The 25,672-nt window shown below is 47.9% G+C and overlaps 1 protein-coding gene across 5 annotated transcripts in view; it reads right to left on the bottom strand.

The window, feature by feature from the left end:
- Nucleotides 1-297: 297 nt before the first annotated feature.
- The window catches only part of PLD1 (phospholipase D1), a 74,009-nt gene continuing 48,634 nt past the window's right edge, over nucleotides 298-25,672 (bottom strand). For 2 of the 5 annotated variants that reach the window (XM_017726876.1, XM_017726875.1), the window contains 14 exons: nucleotides 24,386-24,637; nucleotides 23,364-23,580; nucleotides 22,322-22,435; nucleotides 20,193-20,321; nucleotides 19,765-19,883; nucleotides 19,502-19,615; nucleotides 13,880-13,990; nucleotides 13,143-13,231; nucleotides 9,955-10,068; nucleotides 8,406-8,455; nucleotides 7,332-7,466; nucleotides 5,402-5,555; nucleotides 4,660-4,774; nucleotides 298-4,100 (listed from right to left, as the gene is read on the bottom strand). In XM_017726876.1, coding sequence (XP_017582365.1) covers nucleotides 3,876-4,100; nucleotides 4,660-4,774; nucleotides 5,402-5,555; nucleotides 7,332-7,466; nucleotides 8,406-8,455; nucleotides 9,955-10,068; nucleotides 13,143-13,231; nucleotides 13,880-13,990; nucleotides 19,502-19,615; nucleotides 19,765-19,883; nucleotides 20,193-20,321; nucleotides 22,322-22,435; nucleotides 23,364-23,580; nucleotides 24,386-24,637 — 1,938 coding nt within the window. In that variant the 3' untranslated portion in view covers nucleotides 298-3,875. The remainder of the gene's footprint in view (nucleotides 4,101-4,659; nucleotides 4,775-5,401; nucleotides 5,556-7,331; nucleotides 7,467-8,405; nucleotides 8,456-9,954; nucleotides 10,069-13,142; nucleotides 13,232-13,879; nucleotides 13,991-19,501; nucleotides 19,616-19,764; nucleotides 19,884-20,192; nucleotides 20,322-22,321; nucleotides 22,436-23,363; nucleotides 23,581-24,385; nucleotides 24,638-25,672) is intronic. The other 3 variants (XM_017726877.1, XM_017726878.1, XM_017726879.1) reach the window with 3 other exon arrangements.

The raw sequence follows: 25,672 nt of genomic DNA on the forward strand, positions 1-25,672 counted from the left end.
AGGAGAGGGAAAAGGCATTATCCTCCAGTACTCTCATGCTTGTATGGGAGTGTCCCCACAAATGCAGCTCTGTGCCCAGATACAACCCCGGACTATCCTTGCTACAAGTGCTCAAGGCTTGTTACACTGAAATAGCAACAGCAAACCACATCTGCACTTGATTGTACAGGGATGCTCCTGCGGAAGGAATAAAGATATTGTAAATTGTTCATGGAAGAGTCCCAGCTAGGCAACACGTGCACCGAGGTTCTCCCAGGGACAGCACCAGGATTGTAAAATCAATGTTGTGAAACTTGATCAAAAGAAAGGAAAATGGAGTGTTTGGGGTTTAATGCAGCAAAGCTTGCACCAAGTCAGGGGGACAAACTGAGACCAAGAGAGCAGAAACTGAGCCGAGCACTTCGCCTCTTCCATGGAGCACTGGAGTGGTTCTCCTATAAATTGTTTTTTAGTACAGTTCTTGCAGACGATGACATTTTATCCCTCATTTTTTAAATCATGCATTAACTTTACCGTGAAACATTTATCCAGTCCAACATCTATACAACAAAACACGTATTTTAAAATATCAGACTATTAAAATTTAAGGAAGGAGTATGAGTTCTCAAAGTGGCATGTGTTAAGGAATAAATTAAAGGGAAAAGAAGTGTTCTACTTGAGTTGAATTACAAAATAAAGTATGAGCCTGGGAGAAGTTCTCATTTCCTGTAATTCTAACAAATAAATGCCACAAGAAACAGTTGATGTTTCTGGGGTTGCTAGTGCTTGAATCCACATCACCTGTTCCAGCTCTGGGTATCGTGGGTGACCCTCTCCAGTTTGAAGCCCAAGCTGGTATGACAGACTAAGCAGCAGTGATTGTTCAGGTGCAGAAATCAACTCTCTCAAGGTGTTCAACCTCACAGGCTTCTTAATGTAAGAAACAAACCTGTAGCTGACAGGACCCAAGGAGCCAGCTCTAAACAGCACAAGCCATGGTGTGAATGAGTGGGGCCTTCACCGGGAGTGGCTCCAGCCTGCTGTCTGTTTGGGGTGAGCAGTGCTGCTTCCATAGGGAACTTGGTGGCCCCACAAGCCCCTGGGGATGCTGGGATCTCCTCACTGTGCCGAGGCTGCCGTGCACACCCTGCTTACATTTGAATGTTACTAAATTCCTGGTATCAGGAGTTTAGCACCAACACAGGGAAGGGATGATCAGCACGGTGCCTCTGTTCCCACAGAGGGGAACCTCCTCCCAGACAGAGCGCCAGCACCAGACCTGTCTGCTTCCTCAATAATGAAAGACCTTCCTAATTAGCACCTTTTCATACCGAATCAGTCAATTACATCTCCCTCCATGGCTCTGCTGTGTCACCGGGGACCAGCAGCTATCACACAACAGTGAGCATTGCAGAACCTGTGTGGTTTTTCCCCAAAGCAGCCTGGCAGAGGGGGAGCTAACACCCTAACTCCCTCCTGTTGGGGAGTTAGGAAGCCCCAACAATCAGCTATCTACCATTTTAAAGACAATGTAAGGATAATTTAATAATTATAAAAACTTTTACTAATATGAGGATGGGGAGAATAAGAGCACTTAGAAGGTGACAGGAGTGTTTCACTTCAAGGTTCAGTGTATATAGGTGGTGGGGTTGAACACTTTCTGACTCTCAACACTGATCTGTGTGACTGACAAGGATTCTCTGGCAGGCTGTAATTGTTTAAAGTCAGCAGCTTCAGTCAAACTAAAACAGCTAAAAGCATCAGGAGAGAAAAGCTCTGAACCTGCACTGATATGAAATCACAGGACACCTTTGATCTTTCTCGATTGTAAATGGTCAGGGCACACATGGCTTTGGCTCTGTGGGGGGTGACCCCGGGTCAATTTTTTAAGAGAAAAACATCAAGGGAACATATTTATGTGCTTACAGCATGCCAGGTAAAAGCATCAACCCCCCAGACTCAACCACATAAAATGCTGTACATGCACTTCCCAAAGGTGAACCAGACCACAGATGCACCAGCCAGAAAGGAGTGTAAAAGGCAACTGCACCTACAGAACACAAATGTAAAACTAGGAAGTGGAAGCTGTAGGAATGGGCTGAGATTTGGAAGAACATCTGGGGTTTGTTCCCTACTTGGGTGATGCAGCAGGTGCAGAATTAGCTGGTGCCTATTTACAGGTCTGAACACAGAAGGCAATCAGCAAAAATGTCAGGCCAGCTACATTTTGGGAAAGCTAGGTGACCAGTGGGATTCTTTTCCAGTTAAAAAACTGTTGGAAGAGCCAGAAAAGGGAAAAATAAACTCTTCTGTGAACTAAAATAAATACCAGTTCACTGGACCTTTTGACCAAGGAGTGTTGGTATAGCACAGGTATAACCCAGCTAGGGAAGGGATCCCTGGGTGCAGGGGCAGCAGAAGAGCTCAGCCTCCCACTCCTCCAGATCCAACTCTCCTTAGGTGTTTTCTAATGCTGTTCTCCCAGCACCTGACACAGCACTGCAGACTGCCAGGAACACCTCAGGCTGGAGCTGGACATGACAACTGGGAGACCTGGCTGATTGCAGGATGGAGCACGGGGTAAGACCCAGGCTGGTGCTCACCACACGAGCTCCTAGCCCAGGAACAGTAGTGTTTTTCCCAGGATGCTGGACTGAACTGCTGCTTCTCTGTACAGAGAGATGCAAATGAGCTCTGGAAACCATCTAACAGCAATGGAAAACAGGAATGTGCATGCTGAGTTCTACCTCTGCTTGGGAAGACAGGTCCTGCAGGACTGAACTCAAGGTTGTGGCTGGTTCAGTAACAAAGTGGAGCAGAGACAGGGCTTTGTTACCTGCTCCCCTTTCCCCTTGCATTCACCCCATCTACAAACCCACGCATCAGCTCAGTCTGAGCATGGTGTCAGCTTCATGGCCTTCCCCTTCTTTTAAATAGAGGGAAAGGGATGGAAGTGAAAATCTACCCAAACCCCCAAGATAAATACACAAGCAGAGTGCAGAGCTTGGTTCAGCTCATGCTGGTTTTTGAGTTTCTGTCCTGTTACATGCAGTGCCTTGGTTTCCTCTGGCTCTGGACACCTCAGGCTTGAGTTGGAACCTTGATCCTCCCCTGAGGAAAACAGTCACACTCAGTGGGACCAAACTGACGTGCTGTGTGTGTCTGCAAAGGCCAGCAAACTCCAGTGATCTCCAGCACACCTCCAGCTCCACTGAGACTGCCCTCTGCCAAGCCTGAGGGCTGCTGATTGCTCCAGCTGCAATAGATAGAGGATTTTTTTTCCCCCAAAGGGATGAAGAGACCAAAATGCTGATTCTGATACAGGATTGCTAGTCTGTTTCCCTTTAAGAAGTGAAACACTCGGAAAGCTGCAGGACAGCCCAAGGCAGCAGCAAACAGCACTTCCCAACAGCGCAAGGGCTGCACGACGTGCTCTGACGGCGCGTGGAAGGGGTGAGATGGGGACCTCCAGCGAGCCAAGGGGCAGATACCCAAAGCCTGAGAAGCAGCACACGCAGCCCACGACTCCTGTGCAGCCACAGCACGATCACAGTACGAACGCAACCACAGGATACAGCTGGCAGTGGTGACAACATCGACTGGGAGTCAGTTCCTGTCCTAGGAAGTAGCCTGCATCCTTTAGATGCTCAGAACATGCCTGAAGAAGTAACTCCTCCAGAGGTTAAACTTCTCATCTGCCATCATTTCCAAGTCTTTCTGCTCCTCTCCTCTGCTAGTGTCGATTTGCTTCAAGTTCCTCCACCAAAATCCTTAAGAAAGGCACATTAGCTTGGTGGAGAAGCTTTTTGTCTCCTTTCACTTTCCAAAATCCCATATTTTTCATTAACGTCTCTCCTGAGAACAAGACTTTAAAAGGTAAAGCAGTCTGCATTTTCTTAAGTCCAAACCTCCATGGGTACCATGGACTCCTTTGTTCCGACGGAGGGAAGCAAATACTCTTCCTCCAGAAAACGAAAGGGGAATTGTACTAAAAACCCACGAATCTTTTTTAATTCTTCTGCTGCTTTCGCAGGATCATCATTTGCTAATTTGGGCTTGTTGATGAAATCACGCAGTTGGGTTAAATTATTCACCTCGTCACTGGGAAGGCATCGAAACACCTGAACAAAACAGAAAGAAGAAATCGCCTATGAGTGCAGGGAAATGCTGCAATGCAGAGTTCCTGAGAAAGACCAAAGCATCCAGTACAAATTCCCCAGGATGGGAGTGACTGAATTAACAGCCTGGAGAACATGGAGGGAAGAGGTATGTGCCTATCCTCAATGAGGCTGGAGCAGGCAGAGGGGAAGCTCCAGGGCCTTTTCAGATCACTGAAAAAGCTCATTAAAAGACAGAAGTAAAATTTGCTTCTACTCCAGTTACACCATGGCTAATTACAAGTAGTAACTACACCAGGGCCATTCACTGGAGCTGATGCAAACACAAGGAGAAATCTGATCTGCTGCCTTCATGGGTGCTATCACACCCTGGGAATGCACCAGCTCCAGTTTCTTGCTCACAGCTCTTGCATCTGACACTTCACATTCCTTCAAAACATCCCTAAAGGTCCAGCCCCAGGAACTGGACCTGCTGCCTTTGCCCTTCCTGTGCTGGTTTTCCCACTGGCATCTGCTGCCTCTGCACGGGATGGAGGGAGGGGGAAGTTGCTGTGCTCCTCACCTTATCAAAGATGGTGGCATTGCGAGCTGCTGTGGCAATCCACACCTCCTTGAAGAATTTGTCACAGACAGGATCCTGGTGTTCTGGACTGAGATCGGAGCCGCCAAGGACAACCCTGAGAAGACAAAGGATGGATGCTCACAGAGCCTGAAGCACTGGGCACTCCCCCCTTGATAAATGCCTGGACACAAGAGGTTTCCTTGGGACGTGCCAAACCCTGTGTGCTCCCAGCACCCTCCCACTCCTGTCCCCTGTGATAATCTGTCAGCTCTAATGCTGCTTTTCTTCTGTGCAGTAACTGTCCAGATGGGAAATAGGGTGGGGGGAAAAAAAAGGAGAAAGAAAAAGGTCTTAAACTAAAAATGGCCGTGTTGTGGGCCAGATGGCTGCTCCCAGCAAAGAAGCTTCTTTTAAAAAGTGACAGTGCCACCCAAGATTAAGAGGGTGTGCAAATGGGATCTGGAGGAGAAATACCACTTGTTTATGAGCTCTGCTAGCGAAATCCTGGAGCAAAATCATTTGTAAAATCAAGCTACCAAGCTGTGGACAGGAGCAGTGAAACAAACAGCAACAAAACCCTGCGCTCAAGTCCAGCCCAGGCAGAGCTAAACCTGGGCAGGCAGTGGCAGCCCCATCGGTTTGAAAGGCTGTGGGGGCAGGTTAAGCCTGAGCGAGCCCTGCCTGCATCCCTGCTCAGTGCCCACATCCCTCCCTGCCGTGCTCGGCCAGCCCCACGCCCCACCTGAAGCAGCGCAGCCGCAGGGACTGGGCGAAGCGGCCAGCGCTGTACTCCTGGCCGTCCATGACGGAGGGCACGGTGTCGGTGTCCTGCACGATGACGGCCATCTCGCTGTCCCGCTTCCCCAGCATGCTGCGGTCGTTGATGTTGGCAGAGCCTGGGCAGGGCAGGACGAGGCACAGGCAATGTCCCACTGCTGCTCCCGGTGCTCCTGCACACCCTCCATCACCACCCAACACCCCCAGGGCCCTCAGCACCCCTCAGCTCCACGGCTTCGACAGGTGAAAGCCCACCCAGGGGGCTTCCTTATGGAAACACAGACCCTGAGACAATTTGGGGGAAGGGGAAAAAAACTCAACTAATTTTTGCAGGCTTCAACAGTTTGAAAGAAGATTAAATCACAGCCAAGCCCAGGCCAACATTTTCAAAATTTATTCTTTCTGCAACTTCCCAGATGCTTCTGCTGAAGGAGCCACAGCTTTCAAAGGTCCGAACCGCATTTGGTTTGGATACCCAGTTACCCGAGGCACGATGGGCTCTGTGGGTAAATCACAGAATGGTTTGGCTTGGAAAAGACTTTCAAGCTCCTGTCGTTTTAACCTCCCTGCCATTTAAACTCCTAACCATGGTCAGGTTGCTGTGCCATTCAGGGGGATCTGCTCAAGACCAGCTGAGGCTTTATCCCCCCAAACAGGTTTCTCTGTCCTGCACAGACATCAGAAAACAGGGGACGGGAGGACACTCTTTGCTTGCAGCTGTTGGCTCCAAGGGAACAGCAAGATGCAGGGAAGGACAGGCATAAAGAGGTCATTAACCCACAGAAATTACCAAAACAAACAAAAAAATCTCCAGACACCATTGAGGCCATTGAGCCTTCCCAGGAACTGGATTAACGCCAGAGGAGCCAACACCTCCAGAGGAAAAACCAGCTAAATCCCTCTGTCCTTTCACCCCTTCCTCCTACACAGTAGCTCCATGAGCACCTAATTTCCATGCACTCGCTCTTATCTGGAAAAGGGATGGCTTCCCATCCCCTCACCAGGCAGCAGAGATGCACAGGCTATATAAAAATCTATCCTCAAGCTTAAAGGCACAGAAAATAGAAACTAAGACCTGCCTCAGGCCCCCAGACCATCCCAGCTGGAGCAACACAGCTCCTGCTGTGATATCAAACCACCTCTGAGCCACTCTGTGCACTGGAGACGGGATCTGGCCTCTGAGAGGGTGACAGACAAGCAAACCTCACCACAGGTCATCTGAGACCACTGCTTTGAAGGGAGGGAGCATTTTGAGTCTTGTAAAATCTAGTATGAAGATATTCATTGGCAAAGTTGTCATTGCTGAGATAACAGCTCAAAAAGGGCTTCTTTAAAGAAACAGGCTGAAATTCTGCTGCAGCGTAGAGCTCTGAGCCTGAACTCCTGTCTTGGCTTCATGTTCTCATAATAAATATGGTAAGAGAAGAGGATGAAATGATATCTATTACTCCCTGTAGCATATTGTCCCATTCTTAGGAAATGGAGCTGATACGTGACACATGTTGTCCAAACCTTCCAAATTTTACAGCACATTCTGTTCTTTCAGGAACAGATGACAAGTCTCACAAGTCTTCCTGCTAGAGCAGAGTTTGATACAAGACAGATGGACAATATTCCCTGCACTGGGATTCTCTTCACGGTTACACACAGATTTAAAACCATTTTAGAAAAACAAATTAAATGACAGCCCTCTGAATCCTTTCCTCCCCCTTGATGAATTTATGAGTTTGGTTTTTGGGTTTGTTTCTTTTAAACAGCAAAATATTTCTCAGGAAAGAAATGACAACACAGAAAAGCCCGTGGCACTCTGCAGCCTGCACTGTGTGTGGGGATGGGAAGGGACTGATGCAGGTACAACCCAGTGCCCCAAACCCCTCCTGAGAGCCCCCACTCACCAATTATAACCGTGTTGTCATCAGCAATGAGCAGTTTGCTGTGCACATAGATGAGCTCCGTCACCAGTTTTCCTTCCAGCTCTGCATATGTCCGAAGTCCACAGAATGATATGTAGTTTATCCACTTATCTCCAACTGAAAATTAAAAGACAAGAAAACTGATGGGATGAGGGAGGTGGAAGAGAAAAGGAAAAGGCCTTGTTTACATGAAGACCCCCTATAAATAACAGTTCACTTTTGACTTTGAAAAAAATTATAAATAAGCAGATAATGAAAATAATCTTTTTAAAAAATAGACTTGAAAATTTGCTTGTGAGCTCACTGTGCTGCTCTGATCTGCTGCCTGCTCAGAGACTCCCACTTCAGTGAGAAATTACCCCAGTCTCCTGGGCACAGCACACAAGGGTCCAAACATCTTACAATAAGTGGACTATGAGACTTTTTCTGCAGATTTTGCAGAAAGGAGGCTGGAAGCAGGTGTATTGTCCATGGTCAGTATGGCAAATGTGTCCTAATGTACTTGTGTGCAGTTCAGATTTACAGCAGGACCTAGAACAAATGAGGCATTCTGCATGGTCCTAGCGTTTGTGATATGTGGGTTTTCACGGTGCTCCGATTCCCAGCAGAGCAAATTCCAGCAGGATTCCTCACGGCAAGGAAGCAACTCAGAAACAGCCTCCTGCTTAGGCAGGTTCTTCCTCTCCACATCTGACAACTGCCAGAAACAAACCCTGGGTGGGATCCATGGGGCAGGCTGAGGGCTCATGGCTCCCAGAAGCCTGACCCCGCTCAGGACATTTTCCAAGTAACACAATCCTGAGCAGCTGCAACCGTGCCGTGCTCCTCCCTGGGGTGTTCCCCTCCTCTGGCTCAGGGCTGCAGCCAGGTGTGAAGTCTGACAAGGGGCCACGGCTCGTGTGACCCAGCAGACCTTGCCATGGCAGGATGGTCGGGGAGGAGGTCACTCACAGCCCCATGAGCCCGCAGCACATGTTGCATTACGTGTTATAGATGCATCCATCAAACAGCAGCATCCAAAGTAAACAACACAGAGGAGAGGAATAAAGCTCTTACCCTCTGCCTTCAGCTGGCCCAGGATGGAGTTTTCCCCTCGGCACATGGTCCTGGAAAGAAGGCAGGCAGCTATCAGCACCCCCCTGGCTCAAGACAGCAGCATGTGCTGGAGCAGAACTGGGCGGGGTAAATCACAAACACAGATGCCTCTCAAATTGCAGGAGAAACAGGGTGCTTCCAGAGCACACTTTTATCCCAAATGACTGCTCTTTTTGCAAAGGAGTTCGTACCAACCCACAGAGGAGCTGGGGAGCACTTTTGCCTTCTAGAGCAAACATGTGACAAGAAGGGCTGCTACCCTCTGTGCCTTGGGCCTAGATGTGAAATCACATTAACAAAAACGTCAACATATGCAGAAGGCCAGGTCAGGGAGTTTGTGTGATTATGGCTGGGCTGGAAGAGCCACAGCTGGCATTCCACCGAGAACCAACCAACCCATGGGCAATTTCTCAAGACCTATGGTTGCCCTCGCAGGAGGAAGCTCTGGCAGAAGGGTCAGGGGTACATGCTACTTTCCACCTGCTTGTGTCCCCTGCCCCACTCATCCTCCTGGATGTGCAACAGGACCCCTGCAGGCCAGCAGAAAGGGGGATTTCACTCTGAGGGTTGCAGCAGTCTCTGCACACTGACTGTGCCCTGGCCATACCATAACACAGCAGCTTTCCAGTAAAACCATCTTGGGCCATTTTGCCTTCCTCTACATTTCCCAGCACAAGGGCTACCCAGCACTGCTGCATCTCCTATGAGACCTGCTGGGCTGCAAGTGCCCCCCCAAACATCCATCCTGGAGCAGGGGAATCACACTGGGGAAGATGCCATTGCCTTCATGGGGCCAATGAAGGCAGAGCTAGGCCAAATGTCAGCCAAAAAGGCAGATTTGGAGATAAATCAGCAAGTCTGGTTTGATCAGTTCAATGGAAAACAAATCACAGAATGGTGTGGGTTGGAAGGGACCCTAAAGCTCATCTATTCTCCAGCCCCCTGCCATGGGCAGGGACACCTTCCCCAAGACCAGGTTGCCCAAAGCTGTGTCCACGCTGGTCACACTACTGACTGTGCCCTGGCCATACCATAACACAGCAGCTTTCCAGTAAAACCATCTTGGGCCATTTTGCCTTCCTCTACATTTCCCAGCACAAGGGCTACCCAGCACTGCTGCATCTCCTATGAGACCTGCTGGGCTGCAAGTGCCCCCCCAAACATCCATCCTGGAGCAGGGGAATCACACTGGGGAAGATGCCATTGCCTTCATGGGGCCAATGAAGGCAGAGCTAGGCCAAATGTCAGCCAAAAAGGCAGATTTGGAGATAAATCAGCAAGTCTGGTTTGATCAGTTCAATGGAAAACAAATCACAGAATGGTGTGGGTTGGAAGGGACCCTAAAGCTCATTCTATCCTCCAGCCCCCTGCCATGGGCAGGGACACCTTCCCCAAGACCAGGTTGCCCAAAGCTGTGTCCACGCTGGTCACACTGACGGCAGGTGGGGCTTGGGGACACCCTGCAGCAGTGGAGGTGTCCAGGGGGTCTCTGACAGCCTGCCTGTGGTACCTGTAGTTGAAGTGCATGATGGCCTGCAGCGCATTCCCCCCGCCCGTCGAGATGTCCCCTTCAAAGCCCGGCAGCAGCGGGATCACCACGTACACCCGGAAACGCTTGTTCTCCCTGAAACGAGAGTTTGGGGGAATATCAGCCTGGGAATGCCACGTCAGCCTGGAAAAGTTACAGCTTCCCACAAGGTGAACTCCCCTCCTTTCACTTCCCCTGAGCTGACCAACTTCGTTCCCATCCAAGGCCACTACAGGAATTTTAAGGGAGCAAAGCGTGAAGTGCATTTCCAGTTTCAGGAAATCATCACCGGCCATCAGAAATTCTGTGAGTGCTCCTTCAGGAGGAGAGGGGATAATTTACTCTCAGCAGACAACAAAAGAAGCTAAAGGAAAAGAAACACATTTTTACCAAAATTCAGGGGCTGGCTAAGGATTTTTCATATTGTGTTTGCCACTGTAGAAGTTTGTTTGAGCACCCCAATAGCCCACACTGATACTGGTGCAGACTGGTGTGTACGACTGCCTGGCAGAGCACAGCAAAGCTTACAGAGCTGTGACAGGCAGAAACCCAAAATCTAAACCAACGTTCCCACTGCCTCCTGGCTTTCAGAAGTCAGAAACATCAGAAAATGTGGAAAAAGCTCAGAGCACAAGCAAAACATTGATCATTCAGGGAAGGCAAATATGTCCTTGATACATCACAGTTCCAGAGTTCTCCAAACTAATCCATACCCTAATTGTGAACACATTCAGAACAAAAGCTACAATCGTGGCACTGCTAGGGGTTTTTCTCAAAGCCCCCCTTTGTGTTTCCTCTGCTGACAAATGCCAGGTGCATCTGCTCTGAGAACACCTTCCAGGTGCCCTGGGTGTTGGGAATTCCCTGCTCTGTGCCTCAGAGGAGAAGGAAGAGAAGGACGAGGATAATGCTCCATGGAAGGATGCTGCCACTAGATGGCAAACACAGTTTAGTCAGCACAGAGCCATTTCAGAAACACTCTGAGGACGAGCCGGTCTGCAGTTTTTGTTAGAAGTACTCCTTCCTCGGGCAAGCCATGCCTGTGAATTTCGGGGTGAGGGAATTGTGAAGCACTGGGGTCCCATCTGAGCTAGGAGGGAGACCGTGAGGACCTGTGTGTCTTTCATTTCAACCAGTGCTTCCTTCCAGCTGTGCTGGGCACTGCAGACTGGCTCTGGTTTGTCAGCAGAGCTCAGAAACAGTTAATGAGGCCTTACCCAGACACAAGAGACTGTGAAACTGAGTCTGTTTGTAGCATGGGAAAGGTCTACCAACAAAAGCATTCCCCAAAAAGCAGCTTGTTTGTGTAAGGACAGTGTTTATTAAACTGCTTAGAGAGCCACCCATGAAAAAAAGAGGAAACCAAGAAAAGAACATTATTAATAACATCAGTAGAAAATATTTAGTCTAGAAGAGTGAGAAGTATACAAGCTCACTACAGACCTTAACTTACAATTAAATGCTGTTCTCCCTGGGCAGTTTGGAAAATTAGCATTATGATACAAACCAATTAGGTCTGAATTTACTTTTAATCTTAGGTAATGCAGAATTTGAACCTTATACTTGATTAGGAATTGCCAGCATGAAGCCAGCACAAGACTGGCATACAACTGGAGTACTGCAGAAGTGAGCATCACATCTGGAAATGGGTCACTAAGAGTCTGTGTGACCCCTTCTGTGACAGACTTTTAGTATCTGGACAGAATGACACCCCTTACATAAACTTTATATAATGGGAAAACCTTAACAACCTACCTGGAGAATTTGCTGTGCCAGGGCCTCAGCACCCTCACAGTACAGAATTTCTTCCCAATATCCAATCTACTCCACCTTTTTTCACTTCAAAGCAATTTCCCCTTGTCCTATCACACATGCCCTTTTCCAAAGTCCCTCTCCAGCTCTCCTCTAGCCCCTTTAGGCACTGGAAGGTACCCTAAGATGCTGTGTCCAGCTGCCTGTGAGCTTCGAGGCTGCAATACAAACACAGCAACAGCATTTCCAGCAGCACTGGCATGGCTCCTCATTCACCACAGTGAGAAAATCCATCCCATCTTTTCATCCTTAGCTGATTTCAATTATTTGGGCTATTCACTGCAGCTCACACAGATCACAGGCAACTCCACCCCGTTGTTAATGGCACAGCAGATAACACCCAGGCTCTCCCTGTTTCAGTAGTGCTCCTCTTTCCACAGTGCTCTGAACAAAGCCTGGCCCAGGGCAGCTCCTGTGGCCTTGCAGACACTTCCTGCACTCTGGTGGCTGTCTCAGGTTGGGTGCCTTTATCGAAGTGTGAACTTCCAAGCTCAAGTGCCAAAAAGAGCAAAATTCCTGCAACCTTGGAGAGAGGACCTCTAGAAAAGCAGGCCCTGCAGAGTTCTGGACAACTACAATATGGAAAAAATAATCCATGCAAAAAAACATCTCTGTGCATGGCAAAAAAACCCATGAGAGATGAAAGGGAAAAGTTCAGAAAGCTTTCTGTATGTCAGCCCGGCAAGAGCAGGGTACAGTTTTATACTATGAAATGTATGTCTCAAAGAGACTCCAGGGAGCAACCTTAAGCAAGACTGCCCAGGATCAAAGTGAAGACCAGCCACTACCTGTGGCATTAATGTTAACACAGGGCTAGGTATGCTGAAGGAGTGTCTAAAACATGGTTGGATTCCATCCACCCAGGAACAAACAACGGTCCCCTTGCAAAGACTGGAGGTGGTGAACACCCTGCAGATGTACCAGAAAAAGTTGTTCGAACAATAGCAGAACCCTCAAAATGTATTTGTTTCCCCTATTTGAAGCCTCTCCTCTCTAGATGATTTAAATAAACCACAAATCCCAGTTCACTCTTCCCACCCATGAGCTTGCCTGACCACCCAGCTCAAGGCAAGCTGGCAATGGAGCAAAGGTGTCACTGAACCAGAGCACAAAGGACTTGCCTTCAAACAAGCTCCATAGTTAAAAATACATTTACATTGGGGTAAGTCCAGAAAATCACTTTCTGGATGCAAAGAAACCACTCAGGAGTCTCACTGCTGCACATGCAGATGCTCGACCCCCTCGGTTCTGCGTTGGCACAGCTCCTGTCCAGCTGTGCTCACTGAGGGGTTATTTTTTGCACCACACCATGGAAATGCACCTGGAGGACTTCCACTGCCTCATTAAGAACAGGTTACCTGTGAGCTTTAAGAATCCTCTGAGCAATTGCATCACCGATCTTGTTCCAGACAACTTTGTCATCAGCACAGCTAATAAAAAACTGGTTCTGCAGGAAAAGCAAGCAAAGCTACTGTCAGACACTGCCAGCAACCAACCAAAAATGTTTGCATGCTTTATTTCAGACCAAGAGCAACTAAAGATAGCTGGGCTTGTGTGCCACTGGAGTGGAGGCTTTTGTAAATTATGATTAAATGATGTGTGTGTCTGTGCCTGCTTAGGGAATGAATTAGTTCTCATTAATCACACTCTTTAGAAAGTTCATGTAAAGAGCAACCTAACAGGAGGCTAAAAAAAAAAAAAAAAGAAGAGGAGAAAACGCATCTCCATTCAGCAAGCACTGAGTGTCACTCTGACACAAGAGACTCCTGCAGCTGAAGGCTGCGTGGATGAAGAGCTCTCTGTGAGTGGCATGCACAGGGGACACTGCAAAGCCACAGAAGGGACAGGGAGACTATTGCACAGGCCATGAAAGCTGCTGGCAATTTTCCGAAGAGCCTTATAAAGGAGAGGTCTGCTTTTTCCACCTCATGGTCAGAATGCTGTCAGGGTACACAGCCATCAGTCTGGCCCAAAGACCACTGAAGGTAGTGGATCTGTCTAAATGCATAAAAACTTAGGACCAAACCTCAAGAAGTAATGGGCAAGCCATGCCCAGAGCATCAGGACCCTCCTGCCTTCCCTCCCCACCACTCACCTCTATGTAGATGTAGTGCTTGCTGTTCTCTATCACACTGATGTAGGCTTTGTGGATGGACTCCTCGTGGTATTTAATGCCAGCAGACCAGTCAGCAGCAGAACGGATCACCTGGAAAGCAAGAGAGGGACACTGTCAGCTCTGTCCATCCAGGACAGCACCACGGCACCTGAATTCAGCACCACGGCACCTGAATTCTCCCAGAGCCAACACTCTTCCCTGGCACAGCCAGGCTTTCACAAAATTAGGTGTAAGCGGAACATTTTTACTGCATTTGTAATCATGAGAAAGGACATTCAGAAACAGTAGAATTGCTTAGCAGTGTTTTGATTAAAAAACATAAGAGCCCTGTCCCATTGCTGCATTACTGCCCTCTCCCACCTGAGCAGCTCCAGATGCTTGTTCTTGCTTAAGGTCTCACAATAAACTGCTTTTAAAACAACGTAAATTTCCAAGCTTTAGGGGTGCACATCCCATCAGTGATCTCCTGCCCAGCACTTTAAAGCTGGTCTCCAGCTGGGGCAGGGTGTTTTTCCCCCAGAGAGGCTGTACAGAATCATACAGTCAGTCTGATAATGCAGGCCATGCCTTTGTCCTCAGCACTCAAGGTCATTTGTTTCTTTTGCCAAATTCTTGCACAAGCCATCCCATTTGTGATGATATGACTTTTAAAATTCATAGTTCAGCTGCCCACATCTACCTCTTAGTTTTTACTGGAAATCCACTTTTAAAGTAGATTCCTGCAAGATCCCCAGGGCACGTCTTGCCCCTCCATCTTGCAGTTTTTGGGCAAGAGGGCCAAACCAACATGAGAAACAACCTTTGTTCATGTTCAGGGCCAGGCTGAGCAAGCCCCACAGCAGCCAGCATCCCGTCCCCCCAGCCAGAGATGCTGTGGCACCTCCTGCTCCTGCACTGTGAGTCAGGAGCCAGCCACACTACGCCCCAAGTGACGCTTTCCTAGATGGAAATACAGTTTTTAATTAAGTGTTGGCAGAGTACGTGCTTGGGAGAATAGTTACTCATTATTAGCCTCTGTCTTTAAACATTGTCAAGACAAAAACATTGAAACAATAGTCTTAAAATATCTCAATATAACCATTATACCAGAACTCAGGGCCAGTCCCACACAGCACAAGATCCAGGGGTGGGGGATCTGTGAAATGTGTGTGTCAGTTCCAGCAAAATCCCCATCTCTTGGGAATTATCAAATCAATCCTCTCTCCTCCAGAGCATCTCTGGAGGTGGCACTGAGGGCCATTGCTGTTAAGTAGCACATGACTCCTGAGCTAATTCCTTCACCTCGACAGGAACTTTCTCCCACATCTGTTTTTCCCAGTAAAAAACAGGCCCTGCAACTCTTGTATTTGGCTGCTCTCTTGGCTGACAGGAGGGTGCACTCTGCAGTCTCCCAAACTGAGTGTTGGGGTCACAGCTGCCCTGTGCCTGCATAAGCCTCTGCAAGGCCATGCTGCTCACTCCTGAAGGTTTTTAATCACTCATTTGGTTTACAAAGCCAAGGCTGAGTGTTCCCACTCATCCCAAGCTGAGCACTGCTGAAACCACACTGAGCACACCATGGCAGACTAAGATCTTGAGCAAAATTCCACCACTGGCATTAATAAGATATTACAGGCATTAATAAGAACAGAAAAAACAGCTTTTCTGGGTAGGAAGCAGGCTGATTCTTCCATGTGCAGCCTGGACTGGAGCTCACAGCACTTCCACTCTTACCAGTGCAGCAGTCTGGAACTGCACTTCAGGAAGTGGCAGACTGTAGCTTTCTAGTGCACAAAGTCTGATATTCAACCTTGTTTTGGGTTTTTCTGCTAGTTAACACAACAGAACCATCACTTAGGACCATCCCTTTCCAGCACCATGACTTCCCAGTGCATCATCCACCTGCCCTTCCCTACATTCCTCCTCACCCCTCCACATAACTGGCACCCCAGCTCACTCCACACCCTGGGCTGCCCCATTACAGCGCCATCATCCCTCTGCCTCACCCCAGAACAATGTGTCAGGCAATTCCCAAAAGCTGGCACAGCATCACCCAAAAAGCTCCCATCAGGTACAACATCAAGTCCCCATGCAAAGGGAAGAAGAGGCGTCAGAAAACGTTGGCTGGGACAGCAGAATGGGTGTAAGGTGTTTCATCTTGGACCTCCTCAAAATAAAGTTACTTTTAACAGGTCTGCAGCCACAGGGACAGGTGAGGAGGTGGCAGGACAAGGTCACCAATGCAGCATCCCACGGAGACACAGCTGTGGCATTCACAGACACACACACTCACACCTGGAAATTTGCTACACAGCCCTTCCCTTACCACTGATGTTCCATCTCACGCTTCTCTCTTCCCTGTCAAGGTATTTAAAGGCAGACCCAACCTATTTCCTGGGGAGAAAAGGCCACATGCTGCCCAGCAGAGCACCTCCCATCCAGAGCTGGAGTCTCCATGCTCCTGCTTCTCTCTTCCCCTCCCCCTCAAGCTTCTCAATAGCTTGTCATCCCTTTAACTGATACAAGGGTAATAAATGTGATGTTTGCTGAGGGCTAGTGCATAAATCCTGAACAATGCCGAGTTCTCACGCTGACTTCAAAGAGGTGAGGGCGTCAGCTGCTGCCAGAGCATTAAACTTTCATTGCATTTCCATCAGGAATGGGATGTTGCCTCACCACATCACATCTTTTGCAACGCTGCCTTTGGCAGATAACTGCAGACTCTGGAGTGGAAATTGAGAGATGGAAAAAAACCTGACACTGCCTCTGGCCGATCTCTATTTGACTCTTGCAAGAATCAATGTGCTCTTGCAAAAATTATGTTGCTATTGCGAGCAAAGCCCCAAAGCTCAAACGAAAGAGGATGAGAGACCACGCCTGACTCCTCTTCCTCCTTCCCAGCCTGTACCTCCACAGCGTTTCCCACACACACTGCATTCATCCTCCCTGCCCAGGGGAAAGCCCTTGTCAGTGCCCTATCCTCCCAAAAACGCTTTCCTACTCCTCTCCTCTCACAGAGGAGAACAAAACCAGATGGTACAATGAGGCTGGAATCTGCTGCTGACAGGTCAATGGTCTGGGCTTGCAGCAACATTGCAATCCCCACGGATCCTTTGTGTTTTCCTTTCCTCTGATCTGCCCACAATTGAAGACAGATTTGCAAACAAGGTCAGAAACAAGCAGCCCAGCAGCCAGGCTTTCCTCAATCATCCCACAGCCAAGGACAGTCCCAGGACGCTGGATTTTACCTTGGGGCAGTAACTTCTGCCTAGAAAATCCCTACACAGTACTCAAATGGGGATAACAGGGGTTTGGCTGTTGGCCAGCCAAAGGATTCAATATCAAGAAGAACAAGAATATTGTTCCAGTTTTTCTGGATAAAAAGTTGGTGAAAGACTTTAGGATATCTGCTTCTTTCTGTGCAGAACTGTACCACTGAGAAGAGATGTGAGCACCTGAGCCCTCTGCTACAAAATGAATAAACTGGACAGGCAAGAGGTTGATATTCCTGTCCCTGCAGGAAAGGAAAAGTCACACAGGGATGCCCTGATGCACACCCTGGGAGCTCCAGAAAAAGGCAACCAGGAGGGGAGTTCAGATCCAGGCTGCAGGTGTCCTCCCCTGACCCCACTTCCTACAGCAGCCAAACCTGAAACCTCCATCAGGAGGAGAGACTGAGTCACTCACGGATTCACAGTGGGACTTCAGGGATGCTCAGGGCACTCGTGTCACCTGGGGACCAATGCAAATCAGGCCAGTGTGGGTATTAGGGAGGAGACAGTAAAAATTTTAGTATGTGCATGCAAATCCCTGCCTTGGAGATTGAGGAGGTCACCCAGAAATCATAACCCAGCTGAAGCCTGAGGACCTGCACCCAGGCAGGGTGCCCCAGCCTGGGCAGAGGAGCCCCCCTCACTGCTCCCACCATGCTTGGTGCTGCAAATGCTCTTCCCCACCAGTTTCCCCTCAGACTAGGAAGGCTGGTACATTTCAGGACAACATATCTGCAGCCTAAAATCATCTAGTTCTATTTATCTGGCTAACATGCAGGGCTATTTTGACAGATGCATAAATAAGAAATGAGCAAGGTAGTTTCAAATGAATAATTTACAAGACAAACCTGCTCTCTTTTTGCTGTTAATGGCATCACTGAGAGCAGCCCCTCATTTCCTGGACGCAGCAGTTACTTGCAATGCCTCAGCAATGTGGTGGCCAGGCTGGTTTTCCAACTGCTCACCCATCACTCAGCACCGGAGTCTGCGGATTCCACAGTCACCGTTCGAGCTCCATCCTCCTCTCCCACAGCCTGATGCCCTGAGCCAGCAGCTCTGCAGCTGGATTGAAGGCAAGCTGGATCTAGGTTGTTCTCAGTTTAATTTCTCCTTTGGGAACTGCTTCCAGTTCTGTAATCAGTAGAGCTTAACTTTTGCTACAGCAAACCCCGTGATTTAGAAGTTGTGGCTTATCTTGTGGTTAAAATGTGCTCAGGGGACACAAGCCCCATCACTTCATGAGAACAAGATTTCCCAGAAAGCTGGTATCAGACACAGACAGGGAGGCATTTACAGCCACAGGGAGCAGGATGATGCCTGAAGGGGACAATTTCCCAGCAAGCTGTGAGCATTGCTTTGGAGGCTGATGTAAAACACCCCAGACCCCTGACACAAGATCCCTGTGCTGCCCATCCCTCACACCACACAGCGAGGAGCAGACAATGCCCTGGCAACCCACAAACCCAGAAAAAAGCATCTTATTTCACTAAGCTTCCCCAAGCATTGCTGTCATCTGGACAGACCACTCCTTACAAAGAGCAAAGTCATGCATTTTTCCTGGTTTTGGTCTAACTGCTCTTACTTCATACATCTTTCATCCACAGAGACACACAATGGTTTTGCTGCTTCAGCATATCTGTTTTGACTTTGTACTCTTCAACAAGTTCCTATTTCTGCTGGGTAACAGCAATATTCAAGTACATGCACTTGATGGAGCTAACTGGGCTTTTACACAGAGGTATCTTGGCAATTCTGACTGTGAGGATGATTGTCACAAACCAGACTGCTGGCTGTGTGGAACTGCAGAGGACCCACAGGGGTGCAGGGCTGCATAATGAAGTGCAGAAGAAGTTCAAGGCAGAAAGCAACAGCCCCGAGTCTCCACTTAATGCTGGGCTCTCACTGACCACAACCCGTCTGAGCGCGGCGTCAGGGCCTGGCAGACTGCTCTGAGAGCTGAGATAAATGCTCAGTGGGTAATCTCAACCCATCAGGCCTTCTCAAATCATAAACCCCAAGTATTAGGCGTGAGACGAAGAGTGGCAGAAAACAAACCATAAAACCACATAGCTATGCAAAGTCAGTGTTCCCACCACTTGAGTACTGCACACACTTCAGTCCTCTAACCTCAAAGGTGGAGATATAAATTAATGCCTCTCTACTATAAGAGTTGCATTATTCTATTGCAATTGAGGATCTGACCACCTAATCTGTGAGTTGCATTAGATAAGAGTTTTGCATCTTATAAAATTCAAGTTTTGCAGAGGGTCTGTCAAGCATTCAAACTTCCTGGGAGGATACAGAACAAGCCCTCTCAGGAGTATGAGAGCAGGGGACCATCAACACCCACCTGGACTGTGGCAGGAACAGCCTCGGGCACCTGATACTTCAACTCGTTAGCAGTTTGCTGAGATTTGGGCAACAGGAATGGGTAGGACAGGGACCGGTATTTGGGTTTCATAATCTGCACAGGGAGAAAGAAACAGATAAAGAAAAAATGCTTGCAACACATCAGAACAACACAAAGAGATAAAACAGATGCCTACAGAGGGCAGGAGGATGAGGCAAGGCTGTGCTTATCTCCATGCCCCCAGCAGTGACACCCACACCCACCTTGGTGAAGTTCCAGCGCTGGATGAAGTGCCGGGCGACGTCGCGCGCGGCTCTGCCGTGCACCACGGAGGAGATGTCGTGCCAGGGCATCCTCGGCGTGGTGTATCTGTCAATGAAGTCTGTGGGACAGGGGAGCATGGTTGAATTTCCTCAGATAAAGGACATGAACGTGGAAAAGCACAGTGTCCCCCTCCTCAGACTGAACTTTCTGGGAGATGGCACCAAGCACCCACAAGGCAGATGACCTGGACTGCAAGACCATAACAGCACAGTTGGCCCCAAAACCCCTCAAAGGGAGTTTTGCTGCTTTTTCCTAGCCAAACCAAACCAGCCTCGTTACCTCTGGCTTGGAAGCAGGAAAAATATGGTCTGCTGGGACCGAAAAGGTGCAGAAGGAAGTTTGGGGGAATGCAAAGACTCCCACTAACCAGCAAAAGGCTTGTCGAGTTGAACCCAGTCTTTGAAGACAAAGTTGCAGTAGTCTTTTCCGTGCCAGAACCTGGTCTCCCCAAGCAGCTCTCCAACACCCGTCTTCAGGCTGCGGATGGATCCTTTATCTGTCCCAGGCAAACAAAACAAAAACATGCTCCAAAGTCATGGCCATCCCCTGCACACAGCAGTGAGAGACTCACTCCATGGAACAGCTCTGGTGGGACCTGCCAGTCCCAAGCAGCTGAAGCTGGTTTCTCCCTAGTCCTCCTGTTGCTTTCAAGGGATGCATGTTAGTACTTCTTCTTCCCTATTTTAGCATTTTTTATACAATCAGAACAGGTTATGTATAGGAGTCTGTTATGGAAATGAAAAGCAGATGGCTGAATTTTATCTTGGACTACATCACCCTATAACCATTTGCCTTTCCCCAGTTCAGTAACACCTAAATACTCCCATATGGCAGTCCACATAATGTATGTCATCTACTTCATGTATTTTACATTAATAGAGAGCTAATTCCACCTTCTCTGCTAGAGAGTTTATTATTTTGCCTCTCTAGCAGGGTGTATCTCCTCTAACAGAACTAGTCTTCATTAACTAGAACAAGATGTTCATGTTCCCTCATGAAGTATTGTGGGTCTTTTTAGTTTTATTTTGGTTTTTCCAAATAGCAATGACATTTTTGATACAATTTTACATGTTGAACAAATGAATCCTGAATTCCAAATGTGTGTTGATTAAAAACAGTCTAAAATATTGCAGACAGGGTTATTCCCTTCTAACAGGATCCCTTTTCTAGAGCACATATTTTGGTGCAGTGAACTCTTTTTCCTCACTTTTAAAAAATCCAAAAATATTGGCTTAGACCATAAACAGTTAACTGGTGTTATTTCCTGACCCTGAGAGCAGCCTTCATCTGTGACACCAAATACTAATGCAGCGATTATACAACAATGCCACGAGCAGAAACCTCCTCCTAACCCAACCACACCACCAGGTAACCATAAAACCCCTTAGAAAAAGAAAAAAACCCCACAACATTCAACAGTCAACAAAACACACACTGGCAGCAGCACAAGACACAAAGCAAGCCCTGCCAGCGCCGCTGCGACCCCGCTGAGCCGAGCTGAGCCAAGCCATGCCAGAAATGCCATGCAGCAGGTCCGCACCACAGCTGCCTGGGGAAGCTCAAGCTCCTAGCCAGAGTCCAGGTGGAGCTGGGGAAGGGAATCACTGACTGGGAGTGCCCCAGTGGGAAGGGGAATGCGTGGGACACAGGCCAACACACGCTCGGTGTGCCGAGCTCCGGTGACTGCACAGTGACTCATGGACGAGCACGAATGGCCACAGGGGACACTGCACATCGCTTCCACAAAGACACGGAAACGCTTTGCTGCCTGCCACTACTCTGTAACCGGTATTTTACAATCGGCAATTAACGCCTTAGAGGAAGATGTCTGCAAGAGGAAGATGCTGAAGAACTGCTCCTCACTCTGTTCCTGAACCCAAAGGCATCTTGAAAAGGTACCAAACTGGGACAGGCCCTTCCAGCACCAGTCCAGAGATGGGAAGAGTTCAGTGCTCGCAACCACCGAACTCCTGCCTCAGCTGAGTGTGCTTTCCTTGGCTTTAATTAGGGACCAAAGGGGGGATCCAAGTCTTTGTCCAAACATAGGAGTGGCAGGGGGCTGTTTGCACGTCTTCCTGCATCAGGCTTACTTTAAAAATATCCAATACAGAACTTCCCAGCAGCTCCTTCCTTTACAGGATGAGAGCTGCTGAAATCATCACATACCAGAATCAGAACTATTTCTGCAACTGCTCCCTGCTGTCAGTATTGCAAATTTTTTGTTTGCTCATTTGGGGTTTTTTGTTTGATTTTGGGTTTGCTGTTATTGTTTTGTTTTGGGTTTTTTATTTCTTATTTATTTATGCTGCAGTATTTGTAGTTTCTGGAGAAGCTCTTCTGCCAGGATGCCCACAGAGGAGAGAGAAAGATGCTGGGAGAATAACATGCAAGGAAGACTGATCCTGGCACCCAACCTCACTCTCACCATAGTTATAATGCAAAAACATCAGCAGCTAAAGCCTGAAGGGGTCCACAGCTCTACCTTCCTCCACTTACCCTCCCGAGGCTCAGCGAGCCCCTGTTTGGATTCACTGTGGTGATGGAACATTTTCAGATGGGGCCTTAAACTCTGGATTATATTCGGTTGGCTCCTAGTGGGGTTAGAGTAACCTGCAGAAAGTCAAGATGCTCTATTCATGGCAAAAACACACGTCCACCTCTGCCACCCTGGTGCCTACTCCTGTCTGAAGACACCTGGCACACAGGAGCTCAAACCAGACAGCAATTTGCTGAAACTACGAGTGACTGACAAGCAAAAGACCAAATTCAGCACCCAGCTGGTTTTAACCCAAACAGATGTAATGAAGTACAAAGCCATGGCTATGTCCTGAGGAGAGTGCAACCAACACTCCCACAAGGAGCCAGAGGCAGGAGTAAGATCTGCAGGGAGGGATGGAAATTCCAGTAAGTTCCCACATCTTCAGGAGCTGAGGACTTTCAGGAAGGATTTCATGCTGGAACAATTGCCAAGCTGATCCTTGTAATTTTAGCACTGAAGTTGTCTTTAATGTTGGTAGTTAAAAGCTGCATTTAAATATTCAACTGTTGAACAGTCTCTCCTCTCTAGTAAGTGGGTAAATTTGGAATATTTCCATTTAAGTGAACTTATTTAAAACCTAGCTTTTAACACTAGTCTATGAGAGGGGATAATCCCATTCAGGAATTATTTGCTTGGTATAATAAATCCAAGTTGAAAAATTAAAGATTCATTTCTCTCTTGCAGGAACAAACACTTTCCAACAACACAAACATTAAGAATCACATACACTGTATCACATCATCTGATGGCTCATGAAAATTGCTAATTAGCTAAATAAATAATCCACAGAAAACCTTTCTTCTGTATTTTGCAGCAACACAAATTTACATGTTGACTACACATAGTTATTATTCTGATAGTTAGGTAACTTGTCAACTTTCCTTCCATACAAAGAACACATTGCCCTGGAAATCATGTGAATGTGCACATACACCCACCCACCCACCCACCCACCTCCACACATCCTTAATATACATTATTTAGTTGAACATCACTTACTTGACTCACTGTCGATGCTGCTGACGCTGTCAGCGTGGTGCATGCCGTGCTTGTGCAGGTGCTTGTAAATACTGAACCTTGAAAACTTTTTGGGTTTTCCTACTCCTTTCATTTTTGATGTGTCTGGGGCATCGTCAGCATTTCTCTCGAACAAGTGGCTCTCTGGGGCCAGAGCTTGAGGCTGCAGGGGGACACGTTCAGACGACTCCGCTGCAGACTTAAAAGACACAAGACATGGCTGCAGGTCAGGTATGAAGAGGTCCCCCTCTAACTACAGATTCTCATGCAGATCAGTGCTCAGAAACAACAAATCAATTTTTGCTCTGTGACAGACACACTTTGGTGGGAACTAGGCATGCTTTCTGGGGAGAGTCTGTACTGAGGAGGCACCCACTAGGAAAGCCTAGTAATATTAGCAGCATTTGATTCCATAAATTTACTCTGGATTATTACTCCCCCGAAACTCTCATCAACCTACACCTCACAAATTTTGAGAGACATGTGGTTCCATACAGACCCAGGTTAGCAGAAAGCTCAGCAAACAAGGCAGCTGTTGAGGGCATGAATAACAAAAATTTCACAGCGCTCTGCAAGTGCTTACTCTGCATTTCTAAGTTTTGTTAAGAAAAGAGAGGTTGCCCAGAGAAGCTGTGGATGCCCCATCCCTGGAAGTGTTCAAGGCCAGATTGGACAGGACATGGAGCAACCTGGTCTAGTGGAAGGTGCCCCTGACCATGATGGGGGTTGGAACAACATGATCTTTAAGATCCCTTCCAACCCAAACCATTCTAAGAGTCTATGATTTTAAGAACACAGACTTCAAATTGTGGCTGCTGTTCCAAGCTCCAGGGGAAACTCAGCTCTCTCATCTCCATGCCCTAGCAAGGGCTGGTCAGCACCTGGCCCTGAAGAGTCATTTGATGGTTAGATCCTTCCTCCTCATCACTTATTTGTCATTAAAGCTCCAAAACCCAACCTTATGCTCAGAAGAGGACACAGCCCATTCCATCCCTGCCACAGACCTGCCATGGCTGACTGTGGCCACCAGCTGGACCCAGCCCACTTACTGCCAGGTTGGCTGTGGACACCGACTTGACGGCAGCGGCGCGCTTGACGCTGCCCACGTCGGTCAGGCGGTGCTCGTCGTCGTCCCAGCGCCCGTACGCCAGGTCAATGCCACCCACGAAGGCCACGGACTGGTCAACAATCACCAGCTTCTCGTGGTGGGCCCACAGGTACACAGAGGAGGACACGTGGTCTGGGTGCCTCATCACCTGTGGAGGAAACCAGCACCTGAGCTCAGCACAGCTGTCAAATTTAAATCCTTCCAGGCAGAGAGCTGTCCAGCTCTTTTCTGGCTGCTTGGGATGATGGGGAAACATTGGAGTTGTTAATGGATGCATCCACTGCTTAATTACTGAAGCTAATCAATTGCCCCATAGCTGAGGTCAGTCATATGGGAGGCAGGTGTTTCCCCAGGAGGCAGGAATCCCAATGGTTACTGATGTTGGGATAGGTCACCCTTACAACAGTTTCCTAAGAGGACCATCATCTAAGAAACTGCTTCAGTTGAGCTGTAATAGCTGAGCTTTCAAACAGAGAGCCTGCTCTGAAAGAAAACAACATATTGGTGATCTGAGTCACTTCTTTGGTTGCTACCACCACACAAGTGAAATCAGAAATCGGGTGGTTTTTTCCCCTACTTAAAATCAAGTTGTGCGGCATTTGTTTAGGAGTTTCTTTCTGACAAGTGTTTATGGAACCCTAATTGCTATATCTAAGCTTAGAGTTTTATTTTTTGTGTTAGAGCCATTACACCTGCTTCCTGGAGAAAAAGCTATTGAATTTCATCTGGCTGCTCCCAAAACCTGTGACACAGCTTGTGCGTATTGTCCAGTTTTGCTGTGAAGATGATGAACGGATGCTTCCTTTCACTGTGGCAACTGATCAAGTGAAAATAAATCAATTATTCTAGCATAACAAGTATCTTACTGCTCATTAAGGTATATGTGTCTCTAACTTTAAGAGACTGGATCTAGCCTTATCTACTGGTTTGTCACACCTGATTTCCTGCTCAGTGCCAGAACAGCAGCGTAACAGCACAGGACAGTGCAATGCTGTTCTTCTGTGGTGGGAACGTTAACGCCCAGTGTTGACTCTCATCGTTCACATTTGAATAGAAATGCTGAAATGAGACAACGTTCTCAAATTGTAATTTTCCATTAACCCCATTAACTTGTCACATGAAATAGGCTTCTTGTGTATTAAGGTGAATAGTTGCTGTGGCAAATCTAAACTAAGCAATTTTA

This window comes from Corvus brachyrhynchos, unplaced genomic scaffold (genome assembly GCF_000691975.1).
Source record: "Corvus brachyrhynchos isolate BGI_N302 unplaced genomic scaffold, ASM69197v1 scaffold162, whole genome shotgun sequence".
NCBI classification, from domain to species: Eukaryota; Metazoa; Chordata; class Aves; order Passeriformes; family Corvidae; genus Corvus; species Corvus brachyrhynchos.